Consider the following 12681-nt stretch of genomic DNA (forward strand, 5'->3'; position numbering starts at 1 on the left):
GCCGTCACCCAGGTGATATTAATGTGTGTTGGGGTGGGCTAAAGGCAGGCAGAATCCTTTAGCCTGGGGCTTGGTTTTGGGATTAAGCCTTTCCTACCCTTTTTGATGTAGGGCGGTACAATCCTATCATGCCTCAGAGGCTGACTTTGTATGAGAGACTTCCCTGTTTTGTATATTGGATTAAGGGTTTGGATTTCTACACTATAAAATGGGGATGGAATGAGAGTTTGGCGCTTGGTTCTTGAGATTAGAAGAGAGAGCAGAGGAGAGCAGAGAAAGGCCACGTGGAGGAGGAGGCCAGGAGAAGCAGCCAAGATGGCGGAGTGCTGAGTGAGATGCCAGTTTGTGTAGAGTTTGTATCTGGGATAAGGAAAGGAGATGGGGAACAGAGGTGAATAATAAGTCTGGTGAGCTAGAAACCTTTGATTCTAGGAAACTCGGATAAGTCAGTAGCTTTGTGAGCACTGAATGTGACTGGGTTTTGGAGCCCAGTGTGTATTTTTACTTGCCCGCCGGGTGCAAAGCTAGAATTAAAGACTATGGCCCACCAGTTTTTGGCTCCGCTGTTTCTTTGCCGACTGTCCAAATCGAATGCGACCCTGCATGGGCCGGGCTGCTGTGATAGTGGCCGTGGCCGTGCCTTCTGGCCTTACACAGGGTGACCCCCAGTGAGAAAAACCGAAGGTAGAACGAGGTGGGAGACATTTATAGCAGAACTGAGAAAAATGGGGATACAGAGAAATGAAAAGATTTGAGAACTATTCAGGAGGAGGAATGAACACAACCTAGTGCATGCCAGTGACTGATTTACATGGGTAATATTATTTCCAGGCAACAAAACACTGTGTTAAATACAGAAACCTGGGGGACCTTATAATCTGAAGGTTTATGTGGTGAACTCTAAACCTAAAAATACAGTTGCATAGTGTTGTGGCATATTCATGTGAACCTAAGAAAATGACTCCTGCTTACTTCACAGCTACAGAGTCTCCAGAAGACTCGTGACAGTTGTGTTTATCTCTGGGAAGGAGCTGGGTGACTTCTCTACACATCCCGACCCCTACCCCCCAACCCTTTCATTTAGACTTCAGGCAAACCCCTGCCCTTCTGATAAGTGAGGTAGCCGTGCCACATCTTATCTTGCATGATTTTTTCCTTTTGTTTTTGTTACTGAATGTGTAAAACAGTCATGATTCATCAACAACATAGGCACCAACCACTTGTTCCTAAGTTGTGGAGCTGCTCTCTCTGTGGGAACCTACAACCACCTCACAGATACACCATCACCTTGGGAAATTGTGACTGTACAAGAAATGCCGTATCCAGACCAAGAGCATTAAGCCTGGTGTTTGAGGCTGCACTGGTGATTCTGAGAGGAGCAATCCCTAAGTGGAACATGAAGAAATCCTCGGAGAGTGCTGCCTCCAAACATTAAGAGGATTTTTATTTTGAAGGCTGCCTTCACCAGGCCTGTTGGCATACTTCTGAAGCAGCAAACGAAGTCAGAAATCAAAGATTTGGAAGTTATGAAAAGAAAGCCTCAAAAAGGAGGATGGGAAACCGATCAGGCTATAATTTCACAGGGTAATTCGGCACCCTTTACCAGAGACTTGGCCACAAAGCATCCACGAGTGCGGTTTGGGGAGGGACAGAGCATCTAAATTTCCAGCCCTTGGCCACCCTGGCGGCGTAGCTGACGGATTATCCAAAACCAGGGGGTGACAGGGTTGAAGGTGAACAGGCTGAAATCTTCCACGCTGTCAATATCAGGGAGGGAAAAAACACCAGTCAACGGCAGCCTCAAAGTTTTGTTTTTTTAAATAAGAGGTTTAACTTCTGTGCGGTCCAACATCACCCACGCCATCAAGTCACAGTGGGCAAGATGAAAATATAAAAATAAAAAGGGAAGGAAGGAAAGGCCAACGTGCGGGGACCCAGAGAAGTGGATCTTCGTTGCTGCTGACGTTGACCGTACTGTAGAGGTGTCTGGGTCCGCCGTCCGCAGTCCGAGGCGCAGCCGGGAAGCCCCCATCCCGCTGTCCAGGCGCGACCAGAGCGGCGCGGCGGCGGGGGGGTCCGGCGGGCGCGCTGCAGACATCAAAGCCCCGCCGCCGCGGCCGCCCCCGCGCGCGCGCGCGAGTAGTACGGTCCGAGGGGCGGCTCCTGGGGCGCGGCTACCGCGGCAGCTGATGCGCGCCGCGCGGGCGGGGAAGGGGGATTTGGGAACCCGTTCCCCCGAGTCCCCGAGCTGCCGGCTGCCGCGGACCGGGGTCCTGACGAAGCCCCAGGAGAGGCGTCTTCCCGGCGACAGTCGCCGGGCGCGGGGCGGCGCCGCGGTCGCCCCATTGGGGAAGGAGGACTTAGGAGGAAGCGGCGTTGCCCGGCGGCGGAGAGGAAGCGCTTCCACCCGGGCCCCCGACGGCGCTCGTTTAACCACATCCGCGCCTCCGCTGGAAACGCTTGCAGGCGCCTGTCACCGGTTCCCTCCATTTTGAAAAGGAAAAAAGGCTCTCCCCTTCCCCTACTCATAGGAGCTGGAGCCGCAGGACCCGCGCTCATGGCGTTCAGCCCGTGGCAGATCCTGTCGCCCGTGCAGTGGGCGAAATGGACGTGGTCCGCGGTGCGCGGCGGGGGCGCCGGAGACGACGAGGCCGGAGGGCCCGAGGGCGACCCCGAGGAGGAGGACTCGCAAGCCGAGACCAAATCCTTGAGTTTCAGGCAAGTACACGCATCCCTGCGGAGATGCAAACGTGCTGCCATCCTGCCATCCACCCATCCTGCCATCCATCCATCTGCAGCTCATTCTGTGTGCGTGTGTGTGATCGCCCACCCGCATAACCATATTCTTGGCAATGCATTTCAAATGTTCCCTCTGTGCATTCGAAAGTTCAGGATGTTCCGTCCTCCCGTGTATTTTCTTTCCCTCGTTCCAGTATGAGCTTTTCTGACCCTAACCCAGAATCTGCAGTCTGTCCGCATCCCGGTCTGCCTCAGTGACCTTTTCTAAGCTTCGGTCTCCCGCCCCTACACACGCACACACACATATACCACAGTGTCATTGATTACACTGGTGGAACTGGGGGCTCTCCCTGTGCGGAAGAAGTCGCTCCTACTGTATCCCAAAATACAGTCTTGGTAAAGAAGGTCTCGTGATGACAGGCCCCTGGCAGCTGGTGAGAAATGGTGGTCTCTGCTGAGCTGTCACCCGTGTGATTGCGGAAGGCAGGTGACTGAATTCTCAGCCTCTGGCCCAATGAGTTATAACAGGTAGAGGCCTGCCAGAGAAAAAGGCATCACAGCGAGCATTGGCTTAGTATTTTAGGACAAGGGGACAATCTTAATTTTTAAGGCTCTGGGAAAGGGCTCTTATGAGAAAAAGACGCTGTTGAAAAGAGCTTTTTTCCTGGGTGTCAGAGAGAAGGATGACATCAAAATAGATGGTGCTGGAGAAAAGCTCCGGAGGATGGTGAGTTTCAGGGAGACAGGATGCCAGACAGAAGCCTGAGGAAGACCCAGCTAGAAAACCCACAGCATCGCCCACAGGCCAGGCCAGTCTGTGCCGAGGGGCAGTGGGTTGTGAAGTTAGGAAGAATTCTGGACTTGAGCCGTTTTGGATATTATAATTATAAAGGGTGTCGGAAATACCATTGAAAGTGGTAATTCCTCATTTTTCCCCCTTGGCAGCTCGGATTCTGAAGGTAATTTTGAGACCCCTGAAGTTGAAACACCGATCAGATCACCTCTCAATGAATCCTGTCATTTGTCACTAGGATTAGCAGGACCTGGGGCCAAAACGCAAGGTAAGGACAGACTTTCATTTTCTGCCTCTTTTGTTTCAGTTCTGAAAATGGAAATGAGGGAAGGAAAAGTGTAAATTTAGGGCCATTTAGGTTTGGATGATCTCCTTATTGAGAAAGAGCTGTTTTAAAGCTCCTGGTTTATTTAAAATGGTTTTGTTTGTTTGTTTTTAAGGATTGTGGTAGTCAGAGGCTTTCTTTCCCAAACGGTTTGTACATTTGCAGCATGAGATTATCATTATCAAACCTGCTGGGCCCTTCCTCTGATCCCCTAAAAAACAAAACTATGTGTAGGAATGCAGTGGTGAAGTATGTTTAGATTTGGCTTCACAAATTTCTCCAGCTAAGCTTTCTGCGAGGGTGTGGCTGGAGAAAATTTCAAGGTAAGAGTTGACGTTTTTTTAGATAAGAGGGAATCTTAAGAGGCTGTTTTAAAACTGCTCTTTCACACAGCAGTGGAGGTGAACCCCTCAGTCTCCCTAAGAAAACCTGGTGCAGAGAGTGGCTCCCGGCCCCTCAGAGCCCAACCTTGAGTCTGCCCTTCATCTACAGAAGCATCTGCTGTTCCACTTAATTAGTAGAAATCTTTTTTGTCGCGCAGCCAGTTTTGAGTAAAATTTCACCTATTCTGATGGAATTCATTTGTCTGTTCAATAGAGTGCGCTGTGATTCAGTAGGGAAAACTCCTGCTTCTGCCCTTCTAACATTACAAGAGGGCGACGGACCCTTTAAAGCAGGGGTCCCCAAACTTTTTACACAGGGGGCCAGTTCACTGTCACTCAGACCGTTGGAGGGCCAGACTATAAAAAAACCCAACTATGAACAAATCCCTATGCACACTACACATATCTTATTTTAAAGTGAAAAACAAGATGGGAACAAATAAAATATTTAAAATAAAGAACAAGTAAATTTAAATCAACAAACTGACCAGTATTTCAATGGGAACTATGGGCCTGCTTTTGGCTAATGAGATGGTCAATGTGCTCCTCTTACTGACCACCAGTGAAAGAGGTGCCCCTTCCGGAAGTGCAACAGGGGCCGGATAAATGGCCTCAGGGAGCCACATGCAGCCCGCGGGCCGTAGTTTGGGGACCCCTGCTTTAAAGGTTAAGAGAAATCGACAGGTCACTTTCTTAAGTATTATGGAGAGAAGTGAAGCAGGGGAAGGAGGAGTAGGTGGTATGGGGTCGGGTAGGAGATGCTGAAGGGTCATTACGGGGAGGCTCAATGATAAGGAGACTTGAGCAGAGCCCTGAGGATGGAGGGAACAGCCTGGCAGATTCCTGGGGCGAGAACCCTTCCAGCAGAGGGCATGGCATCTGCAGAGGTCTGAGATAGGACCAGCCTGTGACGGGCAGAGCCCCGTGTTGGGAGGGTGGCAGTGTGGCAGCATGTTTGTGGACCCACCAGTGAAGGCGCCAGTGTTGCTGGAGTGGAGAGACTAGGCAGGGAGCAGAAGTGGCTGAGGTCAGCCAGGTGAGGGGCAGTCTGGATCATACCGTAGTGATGCTACATTTTCTTTCTGATCGAGATAGGAAGCCATGGGAGAAGGTGTTATTTAGCTTCCTGGGGCTGCTTGAGAAAGTACCATAAACGTGGTGGCTTAAAACAACAGAAATGGATTCTCTCACAGTTCTGAAGGCTAGAAGTCCGAAATCAAGTGGTCAGCAGGACCAGGCACCCTCCAAATGTGGTTGCCAGCAATTTTTGGTATTCCTTGGCTTGTGGCAGCACAGCTTCAGCATCTGCCTTCTTCATTACCTGGCCACTTGCTTCCTACTTTCCTGTGTCTTCACATGGCATTCTTACGAGGACACAAGTCATTGGGTTAGGGACCATCCTAATCCAGTATGACCTCCTGTTATCTTGGTTGCATCTGCAAAGATACTCTTGCTTCAGCACATCTTTTATTTCTTTTTTTTTTTTTTAATTTTTTTTAATTCATTTTAGAGAAGAGAGAGAAAGGGAGAGAAAGACAGAGAGGGAGAGAGAGAGACAGAGAGAGAGGAGAGAGAGACAGAGAGAGAAGGTGGGGAGGAGCTGGAAGCATCAACTCCCATATGTGCCTTGACCAGGCAAGCCCAGGGTTTCGAACCGGCGACCTCAGCATTTCCAGGTCGACGTTTTATCCACTGCGCCACCACAGGTCAGGCTTCAGCACATCTTTTTGAGGGTTCCCAGTTCAACTCACAGCAGAGGACTTTGAGCACAGGATTGTGCTTCGATTTCCTTTTAAAAAGGTTAGCTAGGCCTGACCTGTGGTGGCGCAGTGGGATAAAGCGTCGACCTGGAACACTGAGGTCGCCGGTTTGAAACCCTGGGCTTGCCTGATCAAGGCACATATGGGAGTTGATGCTTCCTGCTCCTCCCCCTTCTCTCTCTCTCCCCCCCCCTCTAAAAATCAATCAATAAATAAAAAAATAAATAAATAAATAAATAAATAAAAAGGTTAGCTGACTGCTGTCTGGGGAAGGGACTCTAGGATCAGGTCCTTTCCTTTTTTACTATCTTTCTCTATTCTAGTGTCTGCTACTGTTACCCTACAGTGGCATATAGAGCCAGCGTTCAGTTAGCCAGTTACCTAATTTTTGGTCTGATTATGACTTTCTGTCTGCCAACAGCTATTGTATTTTATTGTTTGATAACTGCCTCCCAGGTTGCCTAGGGAAGTTAGGTTCTCTGTGGTAGAGATCATGGCAGGGCTGGATAATCAGTGAAATACCAGCTTTTTGTGGTTTGCTTTTGCTTTAAATTGTGACCTCCATACTGTGAACTGCTGAGAATTGAGAACACCCTCCACTCACCCCGGCTGCTTTCACCGTTCGTTGTTTTAGGCAGAGACCGCATGGGAACAGGCAAGTTTGTGGGTTGGAAAACGTGTGTGTGCGCTTTGCTTTGTATTTGTGGCATTCTCAGTGCCTGAAGATGCCACTTGTTCTTTGGTAGCTTTCCTTTTCTTCTCTCAAGACTGACAGACAGAAGGGAGATTTGAATGCCTGAAAGAACTATTTTTTAGCCTTCCCATCAAATTTAAATAAAGCTCACAAGACTTGTTATGTTGGTATTTGAAAGCCTGTTTGAATGGGCCTGAGCTTGGGCGGCCCCTTCCCCTTCCCCGCCATTCTGTCAGCTGGTAGTCTGATTCATTCTGACAAATTCTTTGCTAATTGAATTGAACAGGGGGCCTGGTTAGTGGCCTGGATGGCCCAGACCTGGCTCCCAGAGCCATAGAGACCCAATTGTTTGGTCCATCGTATGACACTGACTCATTATTACAAGTTTTGGTCATTACACTCTCACCCTCTAAAAGTTGCATACATGGCCTGGGAAAATGCTGTGGAGTAGTTAATGACTGCAGATCATGTCTATTGTGGAGGGTTGGCTGGGGAGTGGAGTCTGGAAAAAACCACTACATGTATATTATGAAGTCTCCCAATTTAGGGTCTTTATATAATAGGAAGATTGCCTATTTTTGGCCTGGTAATATCCTGCCTCCTACGGCTCTTTCTACCCAATATCTAGAGTTAGGCCAGAGTCCTGTTGATGGCTTTGTCGCACATACACAGTGAAAAAGTACACCGAAGCATAGCTCTGACTAGGGATGGTATCAGTGGGCAAATTCCTGGAGAGTCACTTCTTTCTTTCTTTCTTTTCTTTTAAGTGAGAGGAGGGGAGATAGACTCCGCACGCGTCCTCAATAGGATCCACCCAGCAACCCCCATCTAGGGCCGATGCTCGAATCAGCCGAGCTATCCTCAGTGCCTGGGGAAGACACTCAAACTGATCAAGGCACTGGCTGCGAAAGGGGAAGAGAGAGAGAAGAGATGGAGGGGGAGAGAAGCAGATGGTCACTTCTTATGTGTACCTTGACCGAACCTGGGACGTCTGCACACCAGGCTGATGCTCTATCCACTGTGGCGAGTCATTTCAAATTGAAGTCTAATCTCTGGGCCTGAATGGTTCTTTCTCTCTGATAAAGTTAGCCTTTCATATTTCTGTGGTTCTAGGACATGGCAGAACACCAGGTGTAGATTATATAAGCCTGTATCTTTTGGAGGGATGAGTTATGAATTACCCAGTTAGGAGCTGGTGCTAACGTGTGAAAGATCCTGGCTTCCTGGTATATAAGGGCCCTCAAATGTGTGGGCTGTGTCTCATATTCTGTACCCATGGCCCCACCCCAGCCTCCATTTAATTATTTGAACTCAGGGAAACATCTGCACCTATACTGCTCAGAAAAATTAGGGGATATTTTATAGCTTCATATTCATTCTGAAATATCCCCTAATTTTTGTGAGCAGTATATTTTGAAGTTAATTTTCTCTTTACCGGAAGTTTTTTAGGGACCTACATTATCTGAACTCTATAGTAACTCTTCTTAAGACAGAGTTGTAGAGTTGTATGCCATTCTAGACATTAACAGTGGATGAGGCTGTGGGTTTTTAGTTGTTGTTTTTTTTTAAGCCACAAATAAAAGCCAGTTTCAGACTAACTGGTGAAATAAAACTCTAGCCAAAGAAATTTCTTGAAAATACCAGGGTGATGACTGTAATGTTTGCACTGGTCGTTCTGTGTTTGCTATCTGTCTGCCTTCCCCCACAAAGGGTGTTTAAGTTGCTGCTCTTACTACACTTGGCTGGGAGGTATATCAGTGAGGAGGAGACAGTGCCTAGGAAAGGACCTTTAAAAGAGCTATAATCTGAAGTTCCTCTTTTTTTCAGAGGGGGGCGGTGCTTATGGACTGGTTTTGTCCAGTGTTTAGTCTGTAAAGGCTGCACTGACTGCCCCTGCTACTTGAGCCCTCCCCCACTACACACCCACCTTTATTTACCAGGCATCCCCAAACTACAGCCTGCGGGCCCGCATGCGGCCCCCTGAGGCCATTTATCCGGCCCAGCCGCACTTCGGAAGGGGCACCTCTTTCATTGGTGGTCAGTGAGAGGAGCACTGTATGTGGTGGCCCTCCAACTGTCTGAGGGACAGTGAACTGGCCCCCTGTGTAAAAAGTTTGGGGACCCCTGATTTAGACTGTTACTCTTCTTTGAGAAAGAGAATCTTAATCCATGTTGAAACTCTGTTTTGTCCTTGAAACAGCTCAATGAACCTACCCTGTTTGACGCCTATAGATTTCAGAGGTGTGCTGTAGTCCTCCAGGACGGAAGAGAGGAGATGAGCAGGGTCAGTCCGCACATCTTGACTGCTGCAGAGGCCCTGTGGGGAATGCAGGTTCTTTGTTGACACAGTTTTGGGAGTCTAGATCTGGAATCAGCAAATACGGCCCAGAGACCAAATCTGGCCTGCACCTGCTCTTGTCTGTTGTTGTTCTGCCCAAAGGCTAAGGACAGTCCCTACATTTAAAAAATGTATTTGGAAAAAAACATTTTTGTGATGTGTAAAAGTTATATGAAATTCACATTTCAGTGCCCATAAAGGAAGTTGTGTTGGAATGCAGCTACACTCGTTCACCTGGGTGTTGTCTGTGGCCGCTTTCACACTGTATCAACAAGGTCGAATACTTGGGTCAGAGAGCGAATGGCCAGAGAACCTAACAGAAGAGTTTGCCAACTTAAAGCCACATGGCAATTTTGGTAAAAAAAAAAAATACAAGGTTTAAGTAGTTTGGGATGAAAATTTAAAAAATATAGCAAGGGTGTATCTGATTAACCAATGAACTGTGGGTGCTGCGTGCCATTAGTATGGGCACCGGTGGTCAGGTAATTGATTCTCAACTGACTGAAAGATCTGAGGATGTACACAAAAAGAAATTAGAGAAGATGTAGAAAGAGCTCTTGTTAAAATCTAAGCCTTAGATTTTTTATTTTAGCGCTTGGGGTTAAATATATAACCCAGTGCTATGCAAACGTTTTTTTTATTAGGCATGCAATGAAGTATTCCAGCTGAATCTACAAGAATGGTTCCCCTAGGGATTTAGTTTAACATCCTCTCCCTGCCCCTACCACAGGGATTGCTTTATTAGAATTTTTTTAGAAATGATGAGATTAATTAAGGACTTCAAACATTACCTAGGTCAACAGTTCAACCCATGTGGCTCCTTCTACAACACCCCAGGCTAATGCTGTTCATTTTCTTTTTCTCTTTGTATATGATTGACTTTTTCACAGCTTATATTTTTATGTTATATTGTTTTATATCTTTTAAGATGTTTAAGGCTTGAATAATACCTCAGCAGTGTGATGCAACTTTATTTTATTTTTCTTCATATAATGTTTTTAGCTCAACTCCAAGATTATCACTAGTTAGTAAGAGGGATCAGAGCCATGTTTCTTTGTTGTCTATTTCTCCCCGGGAAATGAGCTGCGCACGGAGCACCTCTGCTTCTGTATGGCGCTGCCCCTAAAGAGAATGTCTTGGGGAAAGATGTAGTGTTTCCAGAAGAGACCTTGGAGAGTGCAGAATCATAGGTTTTAAATAAAAATTTGGGCTGCCCGACCTGTGGTGGCGCAGTGGATGAAGCATCGACCTGGAATGCTGAGGTTGCTGGTTCAAAACCCTGGGCTTACCCGGTCAAGGCACATATGGGAAGCAACTATGAGTTGATGCTTCCTGTTCCCCCTCCTTCTGTCTCTCTCCTCTCTCTAAAATTCAAAAACTTGGGCAAGGGCAAAAGTCTACTTGCCAAAAGTAAAGATTTTAGTAACTGTCAAAGCAGTATTTTGTTTTTAGGATGAATAGTAAATTCCAGAACTTTCTAAGAAATGTAATGATTAAACTTATTTCAGACTTGTACTCCCCAATTTTAGGCTTACTTGAGCATCAAATAAAGCAATTTGTTTACTTTAATAGTTTCTGCTGGTGGAGGCATTTCTCTGTATTTCTGGTGGTAGTGGGACAACCCTTCTAAAATGGTACTGCTAGCATTTGATACTCCACTTAAAAAGTGGATGTGGTCTAAGGCCATTTAAACATTTCAGTTAAAGAGCAGTCATAGTGTCTTTCAAGTGCCCAGTACTATTTATTGTTCAGGGAACCTTGGAGGTGACCGTGTGTCATAGCCACCTAAACTCAGATTAGTGATGGGAAGATCGTGGTTTATCCACCCAGAACAGCCATCTCAGTGGGGATTTGGTAACTGAGGATTGCTGAATTATCCCAACATTGTTAAGGTTGGGCCTGGAAAGGGATTGCTCCTTGTAAGTTCAAGATCTCACCCTCACTTTTGCGTGTACATGAACCTAATTTTGAGTTCACACAGACGTGATTGGATCCTCAGGGCTAAGAAGGGTGATGGCCAAACCCAAGGGACTAGTAACCAAATGGGGTATTGCATTAATTCACAAAAAATGTAGTTTGACAGTTCTCTTTGGCCGATACAGATACTGTCAGGTACCCTCTTTCCTGTGTCATTGCTGGTAATATAGCAACTCTTAATTGATCTCCACCTTTCTTTTTTTTTTTTTTTTTTTTGTATTTTTCTGAAGCTGGAAATGGGGAGAGACAGTCGGACAGACTCCCGCATGCGCCCGACCGGGATCCACCCGGCACGCCCACCAGGGGCAACACTCTGCCCACCAGGGGGCGATGCTCTGCCCCTCCGGGGTGTCGCTCTGCCTCGACCAGAGCCACTCTAGCGCCTGGGGCAGAGGCCAAGGAGCCATCCCCAGCGCCCGGGCCATCTTTGCTCCAATGGAGCCTTGGCTGCGGGAGGGGAAGAGAGAGACAGAGAGGAAGGGGGGGGGGAGTGGAGAAGCAAATGGGCGCTTCTCCTGTGTGCCCTGGCCGGGAATCGAACCCAGGTCCCCCGCACGCCAGGCCGACGCTCTACCGCTGAGCTAACCGGCCAGGGCCTGATCTCCACCTTTCTTACCATACGACTCCCTCTTAGCAGACCACTGTCTGTTTCAGCTATGTTTATTGTATGTATTGGAAGCAAGTAGGGGTTGTTTCTTTTTATATAGCATCTAATTTTATTTTTATAACAATGATGCTGTGTGATAGTACAGATGTATATCCATCCCACTGATTGGGAAATTGAGGTCAGAGGCTTTATTGCTGGTAGTTGAGTAGGGTCTTAAATTCAGCTTCTAAGATCAGAGATCTAGAGAGCTGTTGGAACGTATTATATAGCTTCTCTCCCCAGGGAATGTGTGAATCTCTTCACTGACTGAAGACTTACCACAGGAAGTAAGCGTCTTACAGTCTTTGTGTTGCCAGGACAGTGGGGGGGGGGGGGGGAGCGTCCTCTTAGATATCCTTCTAAGTGATAATAGTTAAAATAAAAAATTCAGCAGCGGATACATCTTCCACATGTGTTAACTTGGCATATGTAATATATGAAGTATAAAATGTATTTTAGGAATTTTGGACATGAGACATTTGGAAGTTTACAGCACAATTTAGATAGAAGCAAAAAAATAAAGCTTCACTGTGTAAGCAGTGCAGTTGGATTAAAAAAATTTGCTTCCTTAATGCTTAGCTTCAGCTCATCAATGAGAAAGAAAAAGGAAATGGGCACACTGACTAATAGTTTTGCTTCCCTCTCCCGGGAGTCATCTGTGGGTGAGGAGAGGCAGGTGCATGAACGTGTGCGCCCGCAGCCTCCTGGGACTCTGCACCTATTTGAGGGTAGGAAGGGGTATTTCTAAGAGGCTTGAATTCATTCTCTTGTTGCATAACAGGTTAGTCCAAAACTTATTAGCAGCTTAAAAGAGGAAACATTCATTATCTCGCATAGCTTTGCAGTTCTGGAATTTGGGAGCAGCTGTCTGGGTGGTCTGGCTTAGGTTCCTGGGGAGAGCAGAGTCACGGTGTTGGCGGGGGTTGCAGGCGTTTGAAAGGTTGGCTGGGGCTAGAGCACCCTCTCCTCAGGTAGCTTGCTCAGGCCTGGCAAGTCAGCGCTGGCTGTCGGGTAAGGCCTCACTTC

The 12681-nt window shown here is 47.3% G+C and overlaps 1 protein-coding gene across 11 annotated transcripts in view; it reads left to right on the plus strand.

Annotated features, from left to right (window-relative positions):
- The window catches only part of TACC1 (transforming acidic coiled-coil containing protein 1), a 106773-nt gene that overhangs the window by 51043 nt on the left and 43049 nt on the right, over positions 1–12681 (plus strand). For 3 of the 11 annotated variants that reach the window (XM_066236876.1, XM_066236877.1, XM_066236880.1), the window contains exon 2: positions 3685–3800. The exons of 3 other annotated variants lie outside the window; for them this stretch is intronic. In XM_066236876.1, the coding sequence (XP_066092973.1) occupies positions 3685–3800 (116 nt within the window). Of the gene's footprint in view, positions 1–2166; positions 2719–3684; positions 3801–12681 lie in introns of those variants that run through there. 5 more of the 11 variants (XM_066236884.1, XM_066236885.1, XM_066236875.1 and 2 more) reach the window with 4 other exon arrangements.

This window comes from Saccopteryx bilineata, chromosome 6, assembly GCF_036850765.1.
Source record: "Saccopteryx bilineata isolate mSacBil1 chromosome 6, mSacBil1_pri_phased_curated, whole genome shotgun sequence".
In the NCBI taxonomy this organism is placed as follows: domain Eukaryota; kingdom Metazoa; phylum Chordata; class Mammalia; order Chiroptera; family Emballonuridae; genus Saccopteryx; species Saccopteryx bilineata.